Source organism: Saccopteryx leptura, chromosome 6 (genome assembly GCF_036850995.1).
Source record: "Saccopteryx leptura isolate mSacLep1 chromosome 6, mSacLep1_pri_phased_curated, whole genome shotgun sequence".
NCBI lineage: Eukaryota > Metazoa > Chordata > Mammalia > Chiroptera > Emballonuridae > Saccopteryx > Saccopteryx leptura.
Window position 1 is genome coordinate 10,462,669 of NC_089508.1, and position 27,335 is coordinate 10,490,003.

The 27,335-nt window shown below is 36.5% G+C and overlaps 1 protein-coding gene across 2 annotated transcripts in view; it reads right to left on the reverse strand.

Moving 5' to 3' along the window:
• PPP4R4 (protein phosphatase 4 regulatory subunit 4) overlaps window positions 1-27,335 on the reverse strand; it is a 78,143-nt gene that overhangs the window by 7,920 nt on the left and 42,888 nt on the right. For both annotated transcript variants that reach the window (XM_066343032.1, XM_066343031.1), the window contains 16 exons: window positions 26,697-26,804; window positions 23,942-24,063; window positions 21,287-21,409; window positions 20,120-20,289; window positions 19,594-19,713; window positions 17,185-17,262; window positions 15,839-15,922; window positions 15,069-15,251; window positions 12,856-12,961; window positions 10,468-10,615; window positions 6,545-6,689; window positions 3,516-3,557; window positions 3,342-3,416; window positions 1,706-1,775; window positions 1,199-1,282; window positions 825-918 (listed from right to left, as the gene is read on the reverse strand). In XM_066343032.1, coding sequence (XP_066199129.1) covers window positions 825-918; window positions 1,199-1,282; window positions 1,706-1,775; window positions 3,342-3,416; window positions 3,516-3,557; window positions 6,545-6,689; window positions 10,468-10,615; window positions 12,856-12,961; window positions 15,069-15,251; window positions 15,839-15,922; window positions 17,185-17,262; window positions 19,594-19,713; window positions 20,120-20,289; window positions 21,287-21,409; window positions 23,942-24,063; window positions 26,697-26,804 — 1,752 coding nt within the window. The remainder of the gene's footprint in view (window positions 1-824; window positions 919-1,198; window positions 1,283-1,705; window positions 1,776-3,341; window positions 3,417-3,515; window positions 3,558-6,544; window positions 6,690-10,467; window positions 10,616-12,855; window positions 12,962-15,068; window positions 15,252-15,838; window positions 15,923-17,184; window positions 17,263-19,593; window positions 19,714-20,119; window positions 20,290-21,286; window positions 21,410-23,941; window positions 24,064-26,696; window positions 26,805-27,335) is intronic.

Here is a 27,335-nt window from a genome sequence, read left to right on the forward strand (position 1 = left end):
ATTCATTTACTTCTTACGTTCCAGGCCTCACAACAATTATTTTGTCTATAACTTCAAAGCATTTCCTTAAACTTTTGCTGCATCGGAATAACAGTCTTTTGATGCTCAGTTAAGACAAGTATTATGAATGAAATTGCCTTGGAAACGACTTATCTTTAGTTCTCATCTCTTTAGTCCAAATGGAGATCACCTTATTGGCTAGGAACTCTAGTTAGATCTGTTGATAATGTCCTAAAATATAACTAAAAATCTGAATAAACTATCTTCAACAAAAGAAAAACATGTTTTTTTTTATAGCATATTATTTTTCTGGATAAATAAATACTTTTAAAAACTTTGATGTTTCCTTAAAATTACTTTGCTTGTTGGTTGATATGCAGCTGTTATACTACATGAGTATAACGCATATAAAATATCATGTTTGTTTCGTTTATTCTGATTCTCTTCTAATCTTAACCATTCAGTCTGCGGGGCGGAAGGGGAAACTACACATTCATTTATTGTCAGCAGCACTCTGTTCTGAACACTCTGCCATAGAAACATGTCAGCGGCTTCTTAATAGACAAAAACAATATTAATAGCAAATAGATGAGGCTATTAAATATGGTCATAGCAGTAGGTTTCCTAGAATACCAGGATAGCTATTCTAATGTAAATTGGTTAACTACTATTTTTTTAAGTCTTTACAGAAGAAAACTTAAAAATCATTTACCTATAAAAACCTCAAAATTAACCAATTTTTATAATAATGTAAATATTTCACATACACAAAGACTTGTGACCACAAAATAAAAATTAAAACATGAATAGCTGACAGATCATACCTAGCACACTTATCAAAGTTGCCATATTTTGCATGAAAAGCTTGACTATTAATGGACTGGCTTCGAATCAATTTGGATTTCTTGATTTCTTTGCCTAGAGTAACAAGCAGAAGAAAAACGTAATTGTTCACTTCATCTTTAGATGTCCCAACCCCATTCCCTCTCCACGCCCACCATTCTCAGTAGACCATCCCACCATTCTCAGTAAACCACAGGTGGTCTAGACTCCTTTCCTTCCTTTGAGCTGACTGGAGCATCTCTTCCCACAGCTGCCCACTGAGAGCTACCACAACAAACAGCACTGAAAGGGCACAGTGACTTCCCCGTAACTAACTTTTATAGAAGGAAGAGGAGACACAAGAAGTTGTTCTTACTTGTTGACGGGGTGCTAGAAGAGGGTCCTGGCAGAGACACGGGGATGCTCTTGGGCAGAGTTGTTGATGTCTTGGTGTCTCTACCTAAAACAAACTCTGTTTTAAGGGCTGTAATTTCTTCTGGGTTCTTACTAATCTCCACAAATATACTAAATACAGAAAAAGTGAAACATTATCCCTCGCTAAGCCACACTCATTCCCAAATAGTCTTACTTTGCATATTTACAGATTTCAATCCTAGTTACTCATGACCAATTTCACAGCCTTTTTGCTGTTAACCGTTTTCCTTTGAAGACCGGAAGCTCCACACTGATCCCCATCGTTTATTTATATACTCTAACATCTGTACAACACTAAGCAGCCAGTTTTTGAAAATGACTTTTAAAAACAAAAGAAAGAAAAGCAACTTTCCATGTAATGTTAACAACTCGACACGGTCTTTCAGAACGCCAGGATGAAACATGAACTAGCTGAGGGACGCGGTGGTGGAGACAGAAAACCGCTTACGTTTCTTGTCGAAGGCTCGCTCACTCACGGGCCTGCCGTCATTCTGCTGCTTCTCCTTCTCCAGTTGTTCCTGTTATTAAAATCTTAGCATTAAAGGTAATCATAAATAGATTTAGAAAAATGTTCTAATGAGAAATTAAGTTTAGAGATACAAATATTATTCACAAAAATTCCTAAAAGAAGTACTTTTTCTAAATTAGTGTCTAAAGAAGTGCAGTTTTTTCCAGATTTGTGTTCTTTTAATATCTATAGAATTGTGCCTTTGGGGATTTGTTAAGCTAAAACAAAAAGTTTAGTGTCATTGTGGTAATAAGCCTTTATTTTCTAGAAGGTATTTACCGATTTTCATTAGCAAAATATTTGTTACTATTGGCCATTTACATTTCTGATTAGTAAATAGCAAAATAATGTTTTCTTTCAAAAGATTGAGAGAAAAGAAAATTGTCTTTGGGACACTTTAAAAATGTTTTATTGAAGTCTAATATACATAGAGAGTGTAAAATTATAAGTGTACAGCTCAATGAATTTTCCCAAAATGAACACACCTATATAGCCACACCAGCTCACAGACCAGGGTATAAAACATTACCAAAACTCAGGAGTCCCTTATCCCAATAGAATAAGTAGGCAAGAAGATCAATAACCATATCAGGTTCCGAACAAACTACATGTATAAAACACTACACCCTATTATCCTGATCCCAGTAATCATAGCTATCTTGAAGTCCTTCGCTAACTGCCTATCAGGATCACCTATGGGTCTTTTGCTATTGCCTGATTTTTTCTCTTAGGCTTAAATCACTCAGTTTAAAAAAATTTTAGAGCCCTCTTAGTGTCAATCCTGAACTAGAAAGTGAAATTAAAATTTTTAATTCCATTTACAATGATGCCAAAAATATATCTAGAAATAAATGTAACAAAAGACTTCTCTGGAACTCTACAGTTAACACTTAGAAAAAGTAAAGAAGGCTAAATAAACGGAGTGGTAGATAATAATCTTTATGGATTAGAAGACTCATATTAAGATGGCAACTTTCCAAATTGATCTATAGATCCATCCTAATTAACATAATCCTCACAAAAATTCTAGCAGGCTTTTTATGGAGATAAACAAAATAATTCTAAGCTTTATATCAAATAAATTATGATGAAAAGCATGACAAAAAATTACATAATATATTATTAAATTTATATAAATTCTCGTAGCAAACTAATTTGTAGAAGTAGATACTAGATTAGTGGTTTCTGGGGACTGGAATAGAAGATATGAATCATAGAGGGGAGAGAGGAAACTTTTAAAAGAATAAAAATGTTTGTTATTTTGCTTGTGGTGTTGGTTTCACAGATATGTCTGTATGTCAAAATTCATCAAACTTTACACTTAAAATGAATGCAGTTAATTGTATGTTAATAATACTTCAATACTTTAATAAAATAGTTTTTAAAGCCTTTTAAATGTAGTTTTCCTTATAATTCATAAAATAGCAGATTTTAAAAGATCAGGACTCTTATTCAGTCATTTTTTGGGGGGAGAAAGTAGTGTAAAATTAAAAGAAATTATTTATTAGGTTTAATAACAAAGCATAGTTAATACTGGTCAGAAATATGTATGTCTGCGCATGTGAAAACAACATACCATTTCCAAAAGAAGTAGTTCTTCTCTTTCTTTTTCTTGATCCAACAAATCTTTTTCATAAAACTTTTTCTGAAACTAAGTTTAAAGTTTAAAATGAAATTGTGAAACATTAATGTGAGTATATGCCAACTTTTAAATACCCTTTTCAACATGAGGCAAAGAGAGTGTACTTACAGCATCCATAGACATTTCCATTCTGTCCAACTCCAACACAGTCTATAAAGAAAGTTTTTCAAGTTATTCAACAGTAACTGAATCAACCATCATTTCTCAAAAGACTCTTTTTTAATAACTAGTCAAGTTTTAAAATTCTTCCCAACTCTACATTGTATTTTTAATCAATCTCTATATATTAATGCTAAGATCTATTTAAACTTAAAAAAAAAATTTAACCTTAAGAAGAGCAAGTCTAGAGGAACATTTTAAATACAAAACATGCACAATTAAACTAGTGTCTAATCATTCCTGGTGCCACTCTTCTGAAGTTTCAGAAATACAGTATGATCTTTGAATTAAAAAAAATTTTTTTTAGCAAAAAAAAAATCTTTTAGCTAAATATATATGAAGCAATCTATTATTTGGCTTAAAATTCTTAATTCCTTTCCACAGAAACTTTTAATCATATGACACTTTAACCAACAGAAAGGAATTCATTCTGAAAGCATTCTCTCAATTTAGTATTTCTCTTTCAGAATACAGTAGTCTAAAACAAATATATCAATCTAACAGTGGCCCATCTACCCCAGGGTTTTGTCTCTGACAGAGTATATATAGTACTTCTCCAAAGAAGTAACTTTAACAGCCAAAATAAAGCACATCTGTATAGTCATATGCCAAAGCTATTCATTGCAAACATATTTATTGAAAGCTTTATTTTTATGCTGAAATTTATAAATATTTGGAAGTTTATGCCATGAAATATCCCTTTTAAATAAAATTACTTCCCACCTTACAACACTGACTAGAGTCAGCTATTCCATTTTTATCCAGAAGCTTTGTGTAGGGCACCGGTTCTCAACTTGTGGGTCGCGACCCCAGCGGGGTCGCCTAAAGCCATTGGAAAATACATAATGCATAATAGGTATTTACATTCCAAATCATAACTGTAGCAAAATTACAGTTATGAAGTAGCCACCAAAATTATTTTTTGGTTTGGGGTCACCGCAACATGAGGAACTGTATTGCGGGGTCACGGCATTAGAAAGGTTGAGAACCACTGGTGTAGGTAGGGCCTCTCAAAGGTTCCCAACACCTGAGTCTGCTCACATTACACTACAGGATTTTCATGGGACAGATTGACTTGTACTTAAAAGAAGAGCTGTAATTTTGTTAACCAGTGTCACGCCAGTAAATTCAATAGAAAGGGGGAAAAAAAGGACTATCAGACTAAAATAAAGAATCCTCCAGAATAATCTATTGTAGGTGACTAATTCATTATATTAATGATATAATTTCTGTACCTACTTATGGGGTTAGCTTATATTATCTCAAGCTAATAAATTCTTTCAGAAGAGTAACTAACTCTCTCATGTGTACTATTTTGACATATTAATTTCATTGTCTAAATTTCTCCAATTAAATGCAAGCAATGTGTGCGTGCGTGCGTGCGTGTGTTTAAATTTAGATGCATGTCCAGACTCTAGGTCTTTCTGGCTATTTCAGTTTATGAAGAGGAATTCACATTTCAGTATAATAGAATTATACTAATAATACTAAGTTATTAAATCACTTTATTAAAAAGTTCCTCAAGTGACATCTGGCAATAATTTCTAGGGGGGAAAAAAAAGGACCACAGAATTTTTTTTTCAAATCAATGCCATTACTTGAGACATTAATAAATTAATTTCTCTCGCTACAAACAAATTCTCAAAAACTATCTGTCCTGGAGTTCATTTATCCAGATGCATAAATGCAACCATTTTAATTTGACTTAATCTTATAAAAGCATTAGTCATATATTGAGCAAAAAATTCTTGAAGGCTAAAGTATTTTAAGGTTTGACTTCACAAACTGAAAGTTTTACTGTTTTAGTTTTCCAACATTCCCAAACAATCCATATAATTAGATCACATACTAAAACAAAACAAAAAACCCTATATGATGCAATGTTATATTATTGATAAAAGAATGCACTCGGGGTAAGAGATGTATATTCTAGTCCTATTTCTGTCACTTAATAATATGATCTTGAGCAGACAATATTTCTAGGTCTAGATCTTCTGTAAAGACACTGAACTAACTTCATGGCTAAGCTTCTATCAAATGTGACTTTCCCAATTTTAACAACAAAGTTTTCCCAGATTATAACTGCTTGTAAATAAAGTCTAGTGAATGAGGTATTCATTATTAGTTGAACAGCATTTACTGAGCACCTAGAATGTGCCAAGCTCTCTCTTGTGGAGCTTATATTACTAGTAATATGGTTTAATGTCTAAGTGCTAACTCTCATATCCAACTGTAGCACACATCAACCAAATCAGTTGTTAATTCTTTTTTTTTTTTTTTTTTTTTTTGGTTTTTTTTTCATTTTTCTGAAGCTGGAAACAGGGAGAGACAGTCAGACAGACTCCCGCATGCGCCCGACCGGGATCCACCCGGCACGCCCACCAGGGGCAACGCTCTGCCCTCCAGGGGGCGATGCTCTGCCCATCCTGGGCGTCGCCATGTTGCGACCAGAGCCACTCTAGCGCCTGGGGCAGAGGCCACAGAGCCATCCCCAGCGCCCGGGCCATCTTTGCTCCAATGGAGCCCTGGCTGCGGGAGGGGAAGAGAGAGACAGAGAGGGAAAGCGCGGCAGAGGGGTGGAGAAGCAAATGGGCGCTTCTCCTGTGTGCCCTGGCCGGGAATCGAACCCGGGTCCTCCGCACGCTAGGCCGACGCTCTACCGCTGAGCCAACTGGCCAGGGCTCAGTTGTTAATTCTTATGACTCTAACATAGTGCCATCCCATCAAGTTAAAATAATAAAGATATAATTAAGACTATCTTAATGCAAAAAATACAAATGTGGCAAATGTGACACTTTTTATTTCTTAATTTATTGACTGGAGAGAGAGAGAGAGAAACATCGATTTGTTGTTCCACTTATTTATGTGTTCATTGGCTGATTCCTGTATGTGCCCTACCTGGGGATCAAGCCCACAACCCTTGGCGTATTGGGTAACACTCTAACCAACTGATCTACCCAGCCAGGGCCGATACTTACTCTTTTGACAATAGCCAGAACATCTTTATCTTTTTCTTGACATAGAAGTTTTCTCACACACATTTCTAACTGCTGAAGTAGATGTTTATCTGCAGGGATCTTCAAGGTAGATTTCACTTTGGGCAACAAGTAGCAAAGTTTCATTCTATAATAAATGAAATACTATTTACTTTGGATTAATCTATAACTTAAATTTAAGAACTGAATAATAATAGTAACATAAAACTGAAAGAATATTCAAGCTGTAGATAGCCTGAAACTGAATTTACTATGCAACATATGCTATGGAGTGCCTACCATGAAACAAGCACTCATCATTCGGGAGCTGAGATACACTGGTGAATAAAAGCAACAAAACTCTCTGCTGCCCTGGAGCTTCACGCTAGCACGGGGCTGGGGAGAGAGGGTTAACTAAGTAAATGTCTGCTGGACAGTGGGAGGTAGAGAAAAGAACTCGGGGAAAGAAGCCAGGGAGTGCTAGAGGAGGCAGCGTTTCAATTGTAAAACAGGTGGTCAGAGAGGGCTTCAGTGAAGGTTTCATTGAAAAGATGACACTTAAGCAAAGACCAAAAAAAAAAAAAAAAAAATGAGGGAATAAGCCACATGTCTCTGAACACGACAGGCAGTGGCTGCAGCAGGAGCAAAAGTCCTACATGCGGAGCTTACTTAGGTGTTGTCCCAAAGTAGCAAACTGGCAAATTGGCCCAAATGGCAAACTGGCTACAACGGATAGAACTGGGCAAAGGTAAGATTAGGGGATGATCTCTAAAGAGGAGGAGGCCAGATCATCCAGGGCCGTGCAGGCCACTGTTCTGAGACCGGCTTCTGTTTTAAGTGCAGTGCGAAGCCACGGAGGGTTTAGGTAGAGGAATGAAATGATGTTGAGATTAGACTGCAGCTGGTCAAGCACAGCAGAGGCCCCTTCAATAACTCAGGGAAGAAAGATGGTGGCCTGAACCAGAGCGTAGCAGCCGAGCTCGTGAGAAGTGGTTAGGTTCTGAAAACATTTTGCAAGCAGCAGGATGTGCTGAGGGATCGGAAGTGGAATGACAGAAAGGAGTTAAGGTTTTGATCTGAACAAGTGGAAAACTGAAATGGTTATTTACTGAGAGGCAAAAGACCTCAGGAGCAAGATAGGGGCGGTTACTTTGGACAGATCAAGTCGGAGGTGCCCATTAGATATTCAGTGGAAATGCTAAGTGGGCCAAGAGTTGAGAGGAAACCCAGAAAAGTGCAGGAAACCTTCTTAGGAGGAGGCAGTCCCGAGGAACATTCTGCTTGACTAAACTCAAACTCTACTGCTTTGCTGGGGCTGGTGTTAGAGAGGGATGCTAGGTGGTTATATGTTCTGTGGCTGCTGTTTCATTTACCCATCTGAGTGCTCTCCAGATACTACTTTCATTTCTGTGTCAAGCCTTGTGGTGGCTAAGTCCCATGCCTACAGACTTCAGATGGTTTGACAGCTGAGCGTTCAATTAAGGATTCTTCTCATACAACAAGATTTGCTTTCTATTCAATCAAAGAGGATAGCTCTTCCTCTAGAATTTTCAACTCTGTAAATAGCTATAATGGTCTCAAACTTATTCAGAGCTCACCATGGATACTGCTAAGCTTGGTAATGTGTTCTCTAATTACGGGATCTCAGTTTTCCCTTCTCACAACTCGGAAGAAGGCTTCTTTGAATACCAATAATATTTTTCCAGTCTTGATATTGTCTAGACTCAGTATTTTAAATTTTAAACACCCAACAAAAACAACAGTCTATGCACACTTCATTCTTTATAACCCAAGTCAAGTCTAGAAAACATATATTCAGTAGCAGCTACACAAACTAGAGTAATGATTTATCTCTATGAGAATCCTGGGCCCATGCAATTATAAAGATTTTGAGGTGAGGGATGACATCTTCCTAGTAAACTAAACTCTTTATGTACATTACCTCTGGTTTGTTCCTCAGGACACACTGTGGACTAGGTACTAAAGAGATGGATACACAGGGAGGTTTAGGAACTCACCCAAAGACACACCGCTAGTGAGCAGGTGTGTGAGCTGGGAATCGGAAACTCTCCTAGCCTGCACGACCCTACCACCTTGGCCTGTGATGGTTCCTATTTTATCTGCACATCTCCATAGCACTGAGCAAAGGCTTTGGTCCCCCCAAACCAATTAGTATATGCTGAAGCTATTTTGGGGGCCAGCAGCCAGGAAGTGGGAACCAAGACAAACTGCTATACAATGATCCCTTACCCAAAATTATCACCAAAACTCATAGAGCAATACTCAATTATTCTCCCTTTGGTTTCTGCATCGGCAGGTTGCTTTCTCTTAGAACCAATGTCATCTTATTAGTCACGTTGCCCAGAGTAGAGATGATTCAGTTTCCTTTCAAATAATTTCTGCCAACTGCTTGGCAAGTGATAATTCATCACATTGAAAGCTGCTTTTCTAGAATCACTTCGATGTGCAAAATGTTAACAATATAGTCAGATCCAGTACTTGTTTAGCAAGAGCTAAATTTTAAAGAATTAGCAACAGTCTTTTTTTAAAGATATTTTTGTTTGTTTGTTTATTGTACTGATTTTAGAGAGAGAGAGAAAGACAGGAATACGGATCTGTTCCTGCATGTGCCCTGACTGGGGATCGAACCAGCAACCTCTGTGCTTTGGGTTGATGTTCTAACTAACTGAGCTCTCTGGCCAGGGCAGCAACAGTCGTTAAACCTCAAGTCAAGGAAACCTCACTGTCATTTACATAGCACAGATAAGATGCACAATATACTGCAGCCAATGCCAGAAAGCACTCTGTATTTTCTCACACTAAAAATACAAAAACCAGCTCTAGATCTGTTCCCCTTAAACAATGCTCACAAAGTTCTCAACATCCTTTGACAATTCTTTTTGGTATATTTTCTCTTAACAGCAACACCGTCCGTCCAGACTATCTTCCCGTTAGTATCATGAGGAACATGGTGCCTGCAGTTCATGTCAGCTGGTTATAAAAGATGCATACATATCACACAGCATAAAGCGAACTGTGGCTAGCATGGGAAAACTCAGCAAGGGCTCCGGAGTTCCTCTGTTTAAGGAACAGAGACTTTGTGTCCTTCCCTCCTACAGATCAGAGGTTCTCAAGTTCAGAACGGACATGGAGCATAGAACACAAGTCTAATGGCTGAGGGTTTAAAATTGCCTTCAACTCATACAATGTACAAATAACCCTCATGGAAGAGTATGTGTGTGCTAAGTGCCCCCAAACTATTCACTTAAAAATGGTTAAAATTTTAGGTCAATTTTATGTTATGTATTTTTAACGCAATTTTAGAAGAAATAACATGCTTATTTTTGGAGGAAAAAAAAGAAAAAATATATTTATTCATTTTTTCAATTTCCAAGCAAGCCAATTTCAAGCCTGTTCCATTTAATCAAACAGTTCATTAATCAACTGCAATTAACATCTACTGGATTTCAAAAACGTAAGACAGCTGAACATTAGAAAAGATAAGAAAAACACTTCTAAGCATCCCTGTTTCTATGAATCAATGGGGCCCTAAAAATGAACAGATCCTCTCCAATTCCACTCAGAACTATATTTTCTTCAGTCTCGGAAGACAGATAAATGAGAGTATCTACTCAGCCACCTTTTGATGCCAATGTGTGTATTCACGCGGCCAGACATGTCTACCAGGCTGGCTTTGACTACTGCTCTCTCAACCCAATTAAGGAGAGACTCAAGATAGTGTTAAAGGACTGTGTTTCTAAATCCAATGATTGAAGCTTATCAATTAAAACTACTAAGAACTTCAAAGCAAAAAGATTCTTAACTTAATTTTTAATTGACTAAGAAAAAGATTTTGCATATATTCATAATAGTATATACATTAAAATATCATTTTTTCCAATATTTTCTTGGATTGATAGCCATACCTCACATTTGCTACTGGATCATGTGTCAGTTCAATAGCAGGTAGAAAGAAATATTTACAGAAAAATGATTTGGAAAAGATCTCTATAATAAATTCACAGGTATCCAAAAATCGAAGTCTATTCCAATAACTTTTTCCTTGGCCCAGTTCTAGAAACAAAAAAAAAATTATCACAAATTTAATCTGTCCTACATTAAATAACATGTGACAAAATCTGACACACAAAATCCATGTCAACTTTCTCTATACCCACAATTTGTCTAGCAAATATGAGAAATAAGAGGAAAAAATCATGTTATACATCGTTTGTAGACCCCTCAAATTAATACCTCAAAAAACAGAAAAAAATTTATTAAACACTGCATTCAATTCCATTAGCATTTAGTAAATACTGGATGACTATTTCTACTGTTTTTGATCATTCACTATGTGCTAAGTACTTGAAACAAATTCTCTCATTCAACCCTGGAAAGCAATGCAATGGGATAAGCACATAATTATCTCTCCTAAAATATAAGGATACTGAGATTCAGAAACATTAAAGTTACAGAGCAAGTAAGTGCAGGGCTAGAATTCAAATACAGGTGTGTATAACTTCAAAATTTTTTAGCAATCAAATTAACTGTTTCTTCCCCATTTCCTTAAAAATGCTTTGAAGTGGTCTGACCAGTGGTGCTGCAGTTGATACAGTGTCAATCTGGAATGCTGAGATTCCAGGTTCGAAACCCCAAGGTCACTGGCTTGAGCACAGGCTCACCAGCTTGAGCAGAGTCACTGGCTTGAGCATGGGATCATTGACATAATGGCTTGAGCGTGGGATCATCAACACGATCCCTTGGTCACCTAGCTTGAGCCCGAAGGTTACTGGCTTGAGCTCAAAAGTCACTGGCTTGAAGTCCAAAATCACTGACTTGAGCCCAAGGTTGCTGGCTTGAGGCCTAGGTCGCTGGGTTGAGCAAGGGGTCACTGGATCAGCTGGAGCCCCCCCACCCTTGGTCAAGACACTTATGAGAAGCAATCAAAGAACAATTAAAATGCTGCAACAACGAGTTGATACTTCTCATCTCTCTCCCTTCCCGTTTGTGTCTCTCTCTTGCTAAAAAAATAAAATTAAAATTAAAATGCTTTGAAGTAGATAAAGTCTTATGTAAACACACAATTATTAAAATAATTCAGATCAAATTAAAAGGATAATTTTCTCCCTTATTATAGTCTTCTTTCAAAATAAAACATTTTACATATAAGATCCTGTCACTAAAAAATTAAAATTTAGTTAAAATATACTTAAAAAGATTAAAGAATAATAAGCATATTTTTTCTTAAGTAAAATTTTGCGTACTCTTAATTTTTTGAAAAGTAGTAATCACTACTTAAAATAGTAAACTCCAATAACCAGAAAATCCTATTACCTGACTTCATAAAAGCTTTAAGACAGGGGTCAGGAACCTTTTTGGCTGAGAGAGCCATGAACGTCACATATTTTAAAATGTAATTCCATGAGAGCCATACAACAACCCGTATACCTTACGCATTAGCCAATAAAAATTTGGTGTTGTCCTGGAGGACAGCTGTGATTGGCTCCAGCCACCCGCAACTATGAACATGAGCGGTAGGAAATGAATGGATTGTAATACATGAGAATGTATTATATTTTTAACGTTATTTTTTTATTAAAGATTGTCTGCGAGCCAGATGCAGCCATCAAAAGAGCCACATCTGGTTTGCCAGCCATAGGTTCCCGACCCCTGCTTTAAGACCTTATGGTCAAATCAAGCATACAATAATTAATGAACTCACTAAGTAGATACAAAAGTAGGCCAGTATTTTTAGAATTAACATCCTCACTAAAGGTTTTTGTCTTGATTTTGGCCCTTAGAAAATTAAAATAAATATGCATTTGTTAATTGACTTTGTTTTTCTTAAGACTTTATAAACCACCTAGACTCACCAGATTCACATTTATGGGTACTATCAACTCTATTCAAAAACAAAAAATTCCCTGTTAATATTTAAAGTAGAAACATGAAATCAATGCTGTGATTCATGGGTAGTCTGCTTATATTTTAGTTCCAAATTTTATTTCATTGGGGGAGAAACTAGGCTTTCAACATAAGTGTAAATATTTTAATTTCTCAAATATAGAAATTCACACCAAAAATCCCAAAGTATTATTACTTGCATTCATCACAGATCTGATCCTGTCACAACGATTTCTAAAACAAAACAAAATAACCAATAAAAGTCAAATACAAAAGCTCTTCAAGTATTTACCAGCATCAGCCTAATTATTCATGGCAGAATGATACAGTGTAAGTCAGACATAAACTATAACTAAGGCCAACCACTTTGTTTATTTTTTTTTTCAAAGTAAGAGACAATGATTACTTACGTTCAATTAATTTTTGAATGACCTCATGTCTTTGTTCTTGTTTACGATTATAACGTAGAAAAATGCATAGAGTTCGTGAAGCTGCCTTTTGGACAGGTAAGACATTCTTAAAGAAATAAGAAAGACAATTAAACTAGTCTATTAGTACCTATTCTGAATAATCTGGCCCTACAAATCAATGTTAAGTTCTTGAGTAACAGTACAAGCAGTGTTATCTGCTTCTCCAATCACTGTGCTTATATCCCTCTGGAAGCATCTTCATATTTCATGTTAACATCACGGATGCTAAAACGGGTAAAAGGCTGATGGGAAATTGGGTGTTAGCTGCAGATTACAGTGCAAATCACAAGGGAAAAAATATAATTTTGAAGTGGACTAATAGAGTTGTCATCACTCCACAGCCACCCTTAGGTCACTTATAGAGGGACAGCTATCCAGATACAATGCAATATAATACACAGTAGCATTTATGAAGTATTCTTGCCAAAAATGTTTAACGTAAAACTCAGCAACCCCTTAGTTCTAACTTCCAGTTTACAAGAAACATGGAGAATAGATGAACAAAATGGCCTCATGAAGAAGCAATCTGACAAAGGCAGAGCTGGAATATTCCACAGGACAACTAAGTCTTTTCCACATTCAACACCATGAAAAAGTAGAGAAAGGGGGGGAGGGACTCTGTTCTGGATGAAAAGAGAATTAAAAGCTATAACAACCTAAGGCAATACAGAGACCTTCATTATATCCTGCATGGAATAAAACAAATATAAAAGACATTTGGTGAAAGATAATTGGTAAAATTTTAATATGGGTTAAATATTAAATGCTATTAAAGAATACTTGTTCACTTGGTTAAATGTAATGGCATTATGATTATATAGAATGTCCTTTTTAGAAATAAATATTGAATGTTTAGAGATAAAATATAATATCTAGAATTTAAAATTCTCCAGCATAATGAAATAAAAAAAGCAAATATAGACATCCCAACTTATGATGGCTTGATTTAGGATTTTTCAACTTCACTGTGGTGCAAAGCAATACACACAGTAAACTATATGAGATACTTAATACTGTTATAAAATAGGCTTTGTGTTAGATGATTTGGCTTAACTGTAGGCTAATTTAAGAGGTCTGAACATGTTTAAGGTAGGCTAAGCTATGACACTTGGTAGGCTGGGTGTATTAAATGTATATTCCACTTATATTTTCAACTTTCAATGGGTATACTGGGACACAACCCCATCGTAAGTCCAGAAACACCTGCATGACAAAATGTTAACAATAAAATCTAAGTGATGGGAACAGGAGGGTTCATTATAGTATTTTCTCCGTTTTGGGGGGGGGGGTGTATCTTGGAAATTTTTTCATAATGAAAGTAGGAAAAAAAGTCCTCCACTCAAAACCTTCCAAAGATGTCCCTGTCACAAAGAAAACGATCTAGACTCCAGTCACGGCCTTCAGGTCCCTGTGCTGTGGACCCAGCCATCTCTCTAGCCTCCTCTCTCTCTCTACCACTCAGCACACTCGCCCTGCTGCTCCTCACACGGCCAAGCATACCTGTATCAACACCGCTGCGTCACTGTTCCCTTTGCCAGGACCACTCGTCCTTCACACATCCTCATGGCCACTCCACCACTCTGTTCAAGCCTCTGCACGCAGCGCACTTGCAGAGGGGGCCTCTTCCTGCCACTGTATCTGCAACAGCATGCTACTGCCCTCCATCACCTCTTTCCCTCTGGCTTCTCTATACTTATCCCTGACAACATTATACACGTCTGTGCTTGTTTATTGTCTGTTGCCAATAAAATGTAAAGTTCTACAAGATTAGGTCCTTTGTCTCTTCACTCACTACTGGATTCTTAGCATCTAGAACTGTGCTCGGCACATAGTAAAAGCTCAATAAATTTTGTTAAATAAATGAATGAATATGAAGACCATACATTTAAGGCGAGTCTATTTACCCTCTCCCTGGCGGCACACAAACACAGGGTAAGTGGAGGTACCGCCTGTCACGCCTCTCTCCCACTAGGTAAAAGATGACCACAGGGCGAACTACTGGAGAAGCAAAGGCACTCGGGAAGAAAACATCCTTCTGGACAGAATGGAATGAACTGAGTTTGTTGTAATATTTCAAGCATGTAAAAAATTTGGTAGTAATTTCAAGCTCAAGTGTGAGTTCCAAAGATTAAGATAAAAGGTTTGGGGCTCACATTTGTCATCATGATTGTGAACATTCTTTGTAAGAAACGATAATAAATCTGATCACTTGATATGACGTGTGGCAGACAGGCATATTTCTGTAGCAGCTTTTCATGAGTTCTCCATTTTAAAGAAGCTGCAGCTCGCTGTTCAGCAGCTGTGAGTGCTGGAATCAAGTCAGGCAGAGATGAAAACTGGGAAAGAAAACACACCAAAAGCACCAACAATAATTAAATCAATTGCAGGATTTAGTCTGTTTATTCAGCTAAAAATACATGAGGCAAGAAATGCTCTTGTCTATCTCAGAACATAGGAGGCATCTCAGTTGTCACAAGGAGATAATAATCTGCTTAAATCAAATACTTTAAAAATAATCCATAAGTAAAATTTATTAGTTACTGAAAACAAAATTTTAGAATAAAGCCTGGGACTCTTACAACCCTTCTAATTATAGTAAAATTTATTCTGTTTCACTGTCAACAAACTCTGACCTTCTAAATTCCTACCCTTTTGTCCTCACCAGCTGTTATTCTTGGAATAATAATACAAATAAAAACTGAAAATATGCATGTAAACTCCAAGGACAACAAATAAGAATATGGTAGTAGAAGACTTGTGGAGGAAATTCCAGCTGTTCAAACTCCAGCAGACACTCACTGAGCATCTACATGTGGCCAGCTCTGCTGTTTCCCCACACAACTTTTCACTGATTCCTCGCAACAGCTCCTCAAGGAAGGTAAACTTTACAACGTTCAGAAACTTTCTGATATACGGGATTTACCTTATTTTCGTGAATACTGCTTTCTCCACCAGTAGACATAAGTTCCAGGATTTCTGGAAGATGATCTATAAGAGCATCTAGTACCTTTGAATAGAGATATTGATTACTCCTATGGTGATTACAATGTTTTTCTAATCTTAGATTATTAGTTAACATCATCAGTCAATTCCTACACAGAAATAATAGTATTTACCAAACAACGTTTTGGAAGTTTCTATTTTCTTACTTCTTGCTGGAGAGTCTTAGAAACATGATCAACTGCCTTGGTCAAAGTACTTATCACCACCAAACTACCAAAAGAGATTAGTGTATCTGTTTCTTAATACTGTTCAAATAGTCTAGATCTGAGACAGCTATTTCTATACAACCAACATGTTCAAAAATTTTTGAAAAGCAGCGTAATTCAGACAACACCCTCAGTAATGTCTAAGTGTTAAAATGTTGCACTGTAGCAAGTTCGCAGTCATTTAAGTAAATGAAATATACTATTGCATCAAAATTAAGTATTTCAAAGCCTTCGCAAATATACTTCCTAAACAATATTTTTAAAAAAGATATAAAGTGTAACATAACATATGATTAAAAGTGCGTTAAATAAAAACCTTTATATGGAAAAAATAGAAAATGAAAAAATGTAACAAAATAGTAATAGTTATTGGAATTAAAGGTACTCTTTTAAATCTATTTTTTTGGCATTTCCAAATTTTCCTGAACAAACAAATATACATGTATATTTAAAAGCTGAATATATTTTAAAACCTAATCTTTTTTTTGTTTTTTGTTTTTTTTGTATTTTTCTGAAGCTGGAAACGGGGAGAGACAGTCAGACAGACTCCCGCATGCACCCAACCGGGATCCACCCGGCACACCCACCAGGGGGCGACGCTCTGCCCACCAGGGGGCGATGCTCTGCCCCTCCGGGGCGTCGCTCTGCCCCGACCAGAGCCACTCTAGCGCCTGGGGCAGAGGCCAAGGAGCCATCCCCAGTGCCCGGGCCATCCTTGCTCCAATGGAGCCTTGGCTGCGGGAGGGGAAGAGAGAGACAGAGAGGAAGGAGGGGAGGGGGTGGAGAAGCAAATGGGCGCTTCTCCTGTGTGCCCTGGCCGGGAATCGAATCCTGGACCCCCGCATGCCAGGCCGACGCTCTACCGCTGAGCCAACTGGCCAGGGCCTAAAACCTAATCTTTTAAAAAGAGCTTCCCAACTTCCAGTCTATGATACATTGACTTAAAGCTTCTGGGGCCTTAAGAGTTCATGCAATTCCCAAGAAACAGGAGGGAAAAGGGCAATGATATATTCGGACTTAACATAAAAGAAGTAAAAACCAAAGAGTAAGAAGATATTACCTCCAGTGATTCGTCTTGTAATAATGTCATTAGTTCTTTATGTATTAAATTTACTCCAGAATTCAGAAGTTTAGACACCTAAAATGTAGCGATCAGATTTAAGACTACTAGACATAAAGGTTATAATAATAATTTTACATATTTAAAAATATTGTTCAATACTTCTTCTAAAATGAAACTAGGTTCAAACATAAATGCAAAATTACTGGTAGATTTGTAGAAGACCAACTGCACATAGAACTAGCCTTTCAGTCTGCTTCATAATAAGATGAAGTGTGCAGACATATGAGGATGAGGAAATGAACATATGGCATTGGAAGTGTGGAAAGATGAATTTATCAGAGCCATGACTTTGATATCACCAGCAATAGTAAGCCCACAGATGCCTCTGGTGCACAGCAGGAAGTCTCAGAGCAGCCGCCAGGGTCCGAGAGGCTATCTCAGGCTCTGAGCATACACCCTGGCCAGGGCTGCTGAAAGAGGCAAGTTCAATTGAAGGGCTGCAGGGACAGACACCAGCAGGCACGTCACCTTTATTTTTATATATTGGGCTTCTGAGTTAAGCTTTATTTGAAAAAATGTGTCCTGATAAAATGTTTTAAAACCTTTACTCTATAGAGTTGAAAATATTTTCAAAATAATAATAAAGTTATAACATATTAAAATAATTACCAGAATCTAGCAATAACACTATTAGGAAAATTTAAATCACCAGTGTGGATTACAGTGTCATTATTAGCCTATCTACATGGTGTGATTGTGAGAATAAGGAAACTAGACACCCAGCAAATAACTATAGCAATGATTTCCAAACTCACTCTTACCAGTGAAATATTTTTTGTATACACATTTTAATGTTTAACATATTATGTCCACTTTAAAACATAAATAAAAATGAAATATTAAAGAAATGAGATAAAATAAACACAATTAGAAACTTTCATATTGCATAAATACGCATTCTCAGACTCTAATCTCACGCACCCATCGCCAGAGACCACTGGAAAAATACAAGCACACATGGCATCCCCACCTAAATACCCACTTAGTGCACATTAGAGACAGTGTTTCACTCAGCTGGCCAGAACCTCTGTCCTCTCCTCTCCAAAAGCATATTTCTATATGTATATTTACAAGGATGACTTAACTGTGCAACAGAGGAATTATTTTAATTATACCATTCAAAGGGAATATTTCCTAGATTTTGCACAATTAACATTTATTTCATTTGTATCAGAAAAAAATATTATTCAAAAGAAGTTAATTTAACAATGTTTTGACATAGAAACACAGTGCAAAGAAGGGGGTGAAATGTTCTCAGAGGATAAGAATGTGTATTACACCTCTTATAAAGAAAGGAAATAGTTTGTTATGCCACTTATGAACAGATTTTTATGTGACAGTTTTGAAGTTTACAAATTAAAGTTTATATACATTTACTGCAACTATAGCATGCACATACTTACTGCAATCATTCAAGAAACACGCCCCAAATTTCAACCTCAAGCTAAAGTAGTAATTAAATCCATCATAAAAATTCCAACTCACTTTTGCTCTTATATTATGAAGAGTTGTTGTAACAGCTGAATCTAAAAGTTATACTGATGAAACATGATACAATTGCAGTAAAAACAATAAATTTAAACAACTAATTTCTCAATTTTCCATTTGTTATCAAGTTCTTAGGTTTAGGTACAAAGTTAAATGTAAATATTATAAAGCATATAAAAACTGATTTTATTTCCAAATCTACAACACTCACATCTACACCACAATGTTGGCTTAAAGTAAGTACTTAGTATAAATATGTTCAATGAATGGATTAATAAATGAAAAAAATATAACATTTATGTAAATGACTTCTATGAACATTCTTTTTTTTTTCCTGAAGCTGGAAACCGGGAGGCAGTCAGACAGACTCCCACATGCGCCCGACCGGTATCCACCCGGCACGCCCACCAGGGGGCGATGCTTTGCCTATCTGGGGCATTGCTCTGTTGTGACCAGAGCCACGCTAGCTCCTGAGGCAGAGGCCATGGGGCCATCCCCAGCGCCCGGGCCATCTTTTGCTCCAGTGGAGCCTCGGCTGTGGGAGGGGAAGAGAGAGACAGAGGAAGGAGAGGAGGAGGGGTGGAGAAACAGATGGGCGCTTCTCCTGTGTGCCCTGGCCAGGAATCGAACCCGGGACTCCTGCACGCCAGGCCAATGCTCTAGCACTGAGCCAACCAGCCAGGGCCTTCTATGAACATTCTAAGATTAAAATTTTAAAATAAGATTTAGGACTAGAATGTGAAAAAGATATAGAGCCTATATTTTATAATACATCTATAAACAAAATTGTACAAAATACCAAATAATCATCTAGTACACATAAAGTTAACAACAAATGTATCACTTCTTGAGACTTACTTCATAAAAGCAAATGGCAATAGTGTATCTGACTGGTACTTCAGGGTCATGACAGAGGCAAAAGAAGGTAGAATAGAGTTCCATGTGGAAGTTTTTAGGATCAACAAAAACGATCATGGCCTGGTGGAGGGGAAGAGAGAAGATGAGTGGGAAGGAGAGAAAAACATGCATCAATACCTAATATTATCATTCTTTCACTTAAATTGAATCACATCCTCTGAATCATAATTTAGTTAGAAATCAAATTTGGAAGATCCAAATATATGCATGTAATTCTAATTTATATTATATATTGCAGTAATATAAACTACAGTAATATTTACTAGGTTCCAATTAATAAAAAATGTTTAAAATTTTAAAAATATTTAAAAATTTTTAAAAATATATTTTCTAGGTTCCTACTGTATATACCAGACATAACACTAAACAGCAAATGTCAAATAAGGCAGTATTTTTAATGCTACCTATTCAATTAATTTTAGTAATAATCAAAATACTTAATCAGTACAAACATATAATTTGTTACCGGAAAGTTATAAGCACAATTCTTCCGTACTGAAATATATTTCTTCTCCTGCTCTAAGATTTGGGGTGGAATCTGGTTCTCATTGTGCCCGTTTTCCTGTTGCAAACCTAGTGTGCAAAGTTTCTTATAAAACTCCAAAAATCTCAAGTGTTGATCTGGAGTAAAAATTCCTAGAGAAATTGAAAACATTTGTTCAATTGAAAACAAAAATTAGAAAGATAAAAGCAAAGTACAATAAAAGCATAATTAGAACCAAATATTTAAAGAAATGGTCAGTAATCACTAAATAACAGCATCATGGAGGAGAGTAACTATTATGAAGAAATCTGAGGATCTACTGGTTCACCTTATGTTAACTGTCATAATACTATTTTATAAGCTATATAATGCAGAAATTAGGCCTGCAATAATTTCTGCAGCATATATCACACTGTAGACCTAAAAAGTCACTATAGTAATAGTAGTGAGGCCATTGTTGTTATTTACTTATGGTAAATATTCTAAATTACCTAGCAAAAAGACATGCATATGCATCTGCAGAGGAGCTAACAATTGAATCTGTAAGATGGCAAACTCAAAATATTTTTGATCAATAAACTGATTCCACATTTGTTAACTATCTTAGGTAGATAAGAACTCATTAGGAATTCTAATTAATTTTCTAATCACCTATTTTAAAAATCTACAATCCACACAAAAATGTTTTGCTATGCTAAGTGGTTATAACTTAATTGCTGCTTAATTATAGTAAGCTAAGAACTGAGTATTATGTTCAAAATGCCAAAAGTTATAGGTATTATTCTATACTGTAAGCTGAACTTCTCATATTATATATTATTAAACAAATGATTAATAAGAGTATACTTACTATGTACCAATAGTTATATACCTGAGCTCCTTTTATCATTTACCAACTAACACATAAAATGTTCAGAAATGTAGAGGCTATCCCTTCCTCACTCTGTCATTGTTCTTCAAGTAGGTTCTGTTAGGGAAAACGTCATCCCTAAATGTGTTCTAAATAATGCTACCAAAATTCTAAGATTTTACACACTTAAAGGATAGGTTCTACAACTGAATAGCTGAAGTTTAGTGACTTAAGAGAAGTCACTCGGAGAAAAAGGAAAAAATGATCTGTAATCTTGAAATTCTTAGGACACAACATACCGTATAGTCCATGGCATAGTTTTCCTAGATGGAAAGATAAGGAAACAAGAATTGATTCATCTGCTTTGAAAGATTTTTCACAAAATGATTTCACTAAGGGAAGTATAGTTTGACTTCTGTCATCTGGAAAACAAAACAAAATTAAACATATTTTAGATCCATTGCCCACGTTGCACACTTGGAAATGAAGACAAATTCCAGAAAGAAATATGACTGTGCTAGCCACACAGTCACAGGAAGTATCTGAAAACAAGGATGAGGGAGGTGCATAGTGAAGAACGGGTCAGAGGAGAATTGAAATGATCAAAAACTTCAATGCCAGGCTGAGGGGGCTGGACTTTATATTGTGGGCCATTGGAAGTAATATATAAAATGATTACAAATTAAAAAGCTAAGATGATTGAGGTTTTGAGTCCGAATAACTAAAAGAATTCTAGCAACACTAATATCAACAGATGAGAAGCAGGCACAGAAAAACCTTCCTTACTCTCTCAGGCGTTCACCTCATACCATTCTGGAGCTTTTTGATTGAAATTAAGTTCGCTTATAGTCTATATAGTCAATTTTTCCACTTTTACTTCTTATAGATAACTCTTCTTTCAAGTTAAATAATTTTTGAGTATGTCTACTTAAGTCAGAAGTTTCTGATGTATTAGTAGTATTTACTGGTAAGTCATAATACTAACTACTCTCTAAATTTCCCATAGTTCTCTTAAACTTTCAGAAAGAACCCACTGTTCTATGAAGGTCTGACAATATTAAAGCGCTGTAACAGGCTTATCAGTATTATTGTTATCACTGTTATTATAATTCCATTTCAGTACCACATCCACTGCTCTAACTAAATGACATTCTTTCAACAAAAACTTACTTCTTATGGAACAAACATGAATTAAGTAGAAAGATGAATCATAAATGATGTTTGCACTTGAGAAACTCAGAGCAGCAAAGAAGCTAAAACCAAACACTATAAGACAATATGGAGTATAGCCCAGGGGTCTGTAAACCCTTTTTGTAAACTCTCTAGGCTTTGCAGTTTATCTGTCCCCACAGCACAAAAATAACTACAGACAACACATAAACAAGAGGCCTGGCTATGTTTCATAAACTTCATTTACAAAATCAGGTGGCAGTGGGACTTGGCCTATAGGCCATAATTTGCCAACCCCTGGTGTAAAGGATTTGGAAAAGTGTCAAGGAGAGAAATATGAGAGCTAGCATTGAAGAAGGAGAAGAAGTAGGCTAGAGGAAAAATAGAGGGAAGGAAAAAAAACAGGAAGGGAAAGAGTGTGTGGAAAGGCTAAAGGTATGAATGAATCTGCTATGCTGGATACTGGCAAGTGGGGCTGGAGCATCAGACAGCAGAGGAGGAGAAAGAACAGCAGGAAATAAAGCCATGAGCACAGGTTAGACCCGAACTGCCAAAACCCAGGGGTGAGGCAGAGAAGGGGAAGAGGTCAAAGATGATACCAAGTTTCCAGTTCGGATGCGGGGGCTGCTGCATTGTTAGGATGAGGAGACCCATTCATTCAGTCATTCACCACGCACTGCAGTTTTACACCTCTGGCTCATCATACGTACAGCCTAATGATTGTTCCATAACACTCATGCATAGTTATTATCCACACTGCAATAATCTTTAAGAGACTCTCCTAGTTTAGGCAACATTTTATTAATCCCAGTGAATGTAATCCTACAATTACATAATAGTTTCACATCTGAGTACTTGACATATACCCCTCCAATTTTCATCCTATTAAAATGGTAATGTTTCCTGATTTAAAAAAAAAAAAAAAAAACACCCAGCCTTAGTCAAGAGTCTAGTCACACAGTCAGGAGAGAAGCTAACTGTTTTTGTGATTTAATTTGTACAACACTAAGAAATACCTCCTTACCCATTCCCATTTAAAACCCTATCCCAGATTTCTCCTTCTGCGGGCCATGAGATTTCTAGCATTAAAATATTAAGGAGAGAAAAGTAATTTAAATATTGTTTTTTGTTTTGTTTTGTTTTGTTTTGTTTTGTTTTGTGACAGAGACAGGGACAGACAGGGACAGACAGGAAGGGAGAGGGACGAGAAGCATCAACTCTTCATTGCGACTCCTTAGTTGTTCATTGATTGATTTCTCATGTGTGCCTTGACCATGGGGCCACAGCAGACCGAGTAACCCCTTGCTCGAGCCAGTGACCTTGGGCTCAAGCTGGTGAGCCTTGCTCAAACCAGATAAGCTTGCACTCAAGCCGGCGACCTCGGGTTTTCGAACCTGGGTCCTCCGCGTCCCAGTCTAACACTCTATTGACTACACCACTGCCTGGTCATGCAATTTAAATATTATTTTAATCAAGATCTTTCTTAGGATCAATTAGCTGAGGAAAGTTAAAGCCTAATAACTAAGCCAAATCTTTAGTCATACACACGAGTCAGTTAAATTTTGCTGAGAGGAAAGAGCAATATGTACTATGTAGCAACAATGGGTGCCGTGAGGGGAAAAGTGGGAGCAGAGAGGAAGGACCACAAAGAGAGAGATGGGAACATTCATCATGAAACATAAGAAATTCTGTCCTGCATCTACCTTACTTCTTATTAGTGAAGCAAAACATAATAAGGAAAACACTGCTTTCAGAAGCAATGATGTGTCCACATGAAGATTTACCTGAATCAAATATGTCAAGCAGATTAACCAAAGTTTCAAATGCTGCAAGCCGCACACTGCTGCCTTCATCCCTAGAGAGTTCTATTAATTCAGGGAGCACCACACTTTTTGTAAGGTCTGTCCTGCACAATAAGCAACGGAAGAAAAGAAATCAAATCAAGAAATCTGTAACAATGACTTCTTAAAAATGAGTCACTGGGTTAGATGCTATAGAAAAATAAGAAAAATCATAAAGATATGGCTTCTGCTTCCCAGAAAACTAAAATCTGATTGGGAAACTTTGACTTAAACATAAGAAATATTAATAGTAATTGCAAAATTATTTGAATCAATTCCAGTTCCCCCAAAACAATATTATTATCCACAGAGATCTAAATACTAATTTATATTAAATTACAAATTAAAATATAGTTTTCCATTTTAAGCAACTTCAACAATGCCGATCCATGACTGCCTTTGCTGAGGCAGGTTGTAGAATTCAGACATGATGGGGCTGATGGTTGGTTCTTGTCCTCTGTCCATGCTTTTGTCTTTTGCAGATTGAAAGGCTGTTGATAAAGGGGAACCACCTAGGGGAGAGCTGAGTAAGAACAGTGGAGGCAACTTCATCTTGTGAAAAGAGACATGGAGATGATTGGGTCCCCAGTATGTCTTCTGGCCCAGTCTCCTTAGAACACTATGTTTTGATCTTAAAAGGCACAAACAAATGAGGAAGTTTCTCAAAACGCTGGTGCTGTTCTCTCTTGGCCAACCACAGAACACAGGATCACCATCAGCATTTAAGCTAGAGCAGACAGCTAACCATCAGATGACAACAAATCATAGCCAGCACCTCGGTAGGTTTGTATCCCACAGCCAGACACCAGAATTCCTGGTGAGTCATCTGGGTAACCCTGCCTATTTCATTCATCTCATTACCCCTGACCCTGTATCTTAGTCCCTTATGACATCATGGAGCATTAGACTAGAAATACTAGCACCTAGGCTGAAAAAAACTGGATGCTACAAAGACAATGGGATAAGGCTTTCCTCAGACTTCTATTCCATATACTTAAATGATAGAAGAGTTTTTAGTAGAAGGGATTATAATCTAGAATTTTGCCCCAGCCAAGGTGAAGCTTACATGTGAAGGTAAGAGAAAAATACTCTCATAACTAGACTAGCTTAAGCAGTATAAAACCCAAACCTACATCCTGAATAAGTTACTCCGCTACGATCCAGTTTCTAACAGGAGCTAAAGAAAGAGGAAAACATGTGCATCCTCTACGTGTAGCTCGGCTGTGCTGCCTTATTCCCCCCAACTTTTAAAATGTGACAAATGGGCAAAGAAAATTTCCATATATGTCATAAAAAAAGAAATAAAAGTGCCTAATAACTATATATTCAACCTCATTGGTTGTCAGAGAAATATATTCATTTCATAAATATATATGAGCAACTCCTTAAGTAAGCACACTGGATTACATATGGGTGAGGTAACGATAAAAACGATACAATCCTGTCTTCCAGGTGCTGCAAGTTTATAAAGAGATATAGTCAAGGAGACAGAGGGTTATTGAATAATATGAGATATTTGCAAAACAACAGTGAAATATCCCTTTTGCCAATGAGATTACAAAAGTTAATACTAAATCTGCATTGTTGGTAAAGGTGCAGGAAACGTCTTCACGTACTACTGGGAGAAGCATAAACTTAAGTCTTTTTGAGTTCTACAATATAGACACAGATTTTGCCCTTTTTTTTACCTACTTATTCCAGTTTTAGAGATGAGTCAAAGGAATTAGTTGTTTATGTCAAAATTTGTGAAATGATAATAGAAGTGAACACTCAGCTAGTATTCACAAAGAGCCAGGCACTACTCTACCCACTTTACAGGCTAGGTAGAATCTTTCTAGTTTTACTTTTATAAATTAATCTTTAAGCAATATTACCAATTTTCAGAACACTACACAATGACCTGCTTATTTTTAATAATGGCAAAATATCAAGTGACAAAAAAAGAGAATACAAAAAAGAGCACAAATCTGGGCAAGACTGAATTAATTAGGAACCACAATGATTCAGAATCAACCTAGACTTAGAAGACCTATCATAAAAAGTTGTTTCTGAGATCAAAATTAGGGAATTGATTATTCATAAATACAAGTGCCTACATAGTTTCTATGAGGACATTGTCCCATCCTAGATTTAGGCATTTGGAATGATAAGTTATTCAAAGTAAGAAGGAAAGAAGTTAACATTAATTGAATATCCCCCACACTGCTAAGCATTTTCACTTTTATCTCTTTTAAACCAGACACTCTAGGACAGTGGTCCCCAACCCCCAAGCCGCGGACCAGTACCGGTCCATGGGCCATTTGGTACCGGTCCGCAGAGAAAGAATAAATAACTTACATTATTTCCATCTTATTTATATTTAAGTCTGAACGATGTTTTATTTTTTAAAAATGACCAGATTCCCTCTGTTACTCCGTCTAAGACTCACTCTTGATATTTGTCTCAGTCACGTGATACATTTATCTGTCCCACCCTAAAGGCTGGTCTGTGAAAATATTTTCTGACATTAAACCAGCCCGTGGCACAGAAAAGGTTGGGGACCACTGCTCTAGGAAACACTTGTGGTTACAATCATTCTTAAAGATAATATAAAGTTTAGCCTTTCAACAGCATGCTTTCATGGAATACAAGAATAGTATACGCATATTTGACTATCCAGAAATAAGATTACGACATAAGAAATTGAAAGTCTACTTACCCAATGCCCTGAGCTATATTTTCTAATTGCCGACACATACAAGATCGAACTTCGTATTCTACGTCTTGACAGAGTGATTTTACCAAGGGAAGTATTTCTCTCTTAATGCTAGAGGGGAGGAAAAGAACATGTAAATGGTGAGCGTTTTAAAATGATTAATATTTTCACACAATTATCATCAAAATCTTAGCATAAAAACAAATATACTTTAATATAAATCTTTATACTCTCCTATGTATTTTTACATAAGTGATTACATTTGGGTAGTATCAGCTATTTGTAAATTATGTAGATGACTGAGTATTTTTTAAATAATGGCTAATTTGGATTGGCAGTTAAACATTTACCTAAGATAAAAAGCTGTAGGCAAGTGGAATATCTGATTCTAGCAACCATTGGCCAAAATATTCCTCAATTTTATATTTTACTCTTGTGTCATAATTATACACTATTCCATCTATCCATTTGGGATTTATCATTTGGGCACAGAGTAGCATACGAATTATAGACAATCTCTATAAAACCTCAAAATAAGATGTATTATTCAAAATAATGAAGGAAGGAAGAGGAAAACCTACCTTTATGTCATGTTTATCAATTTTTGAAGTCTATACGATAATGCCATTTACCCTCAAAACC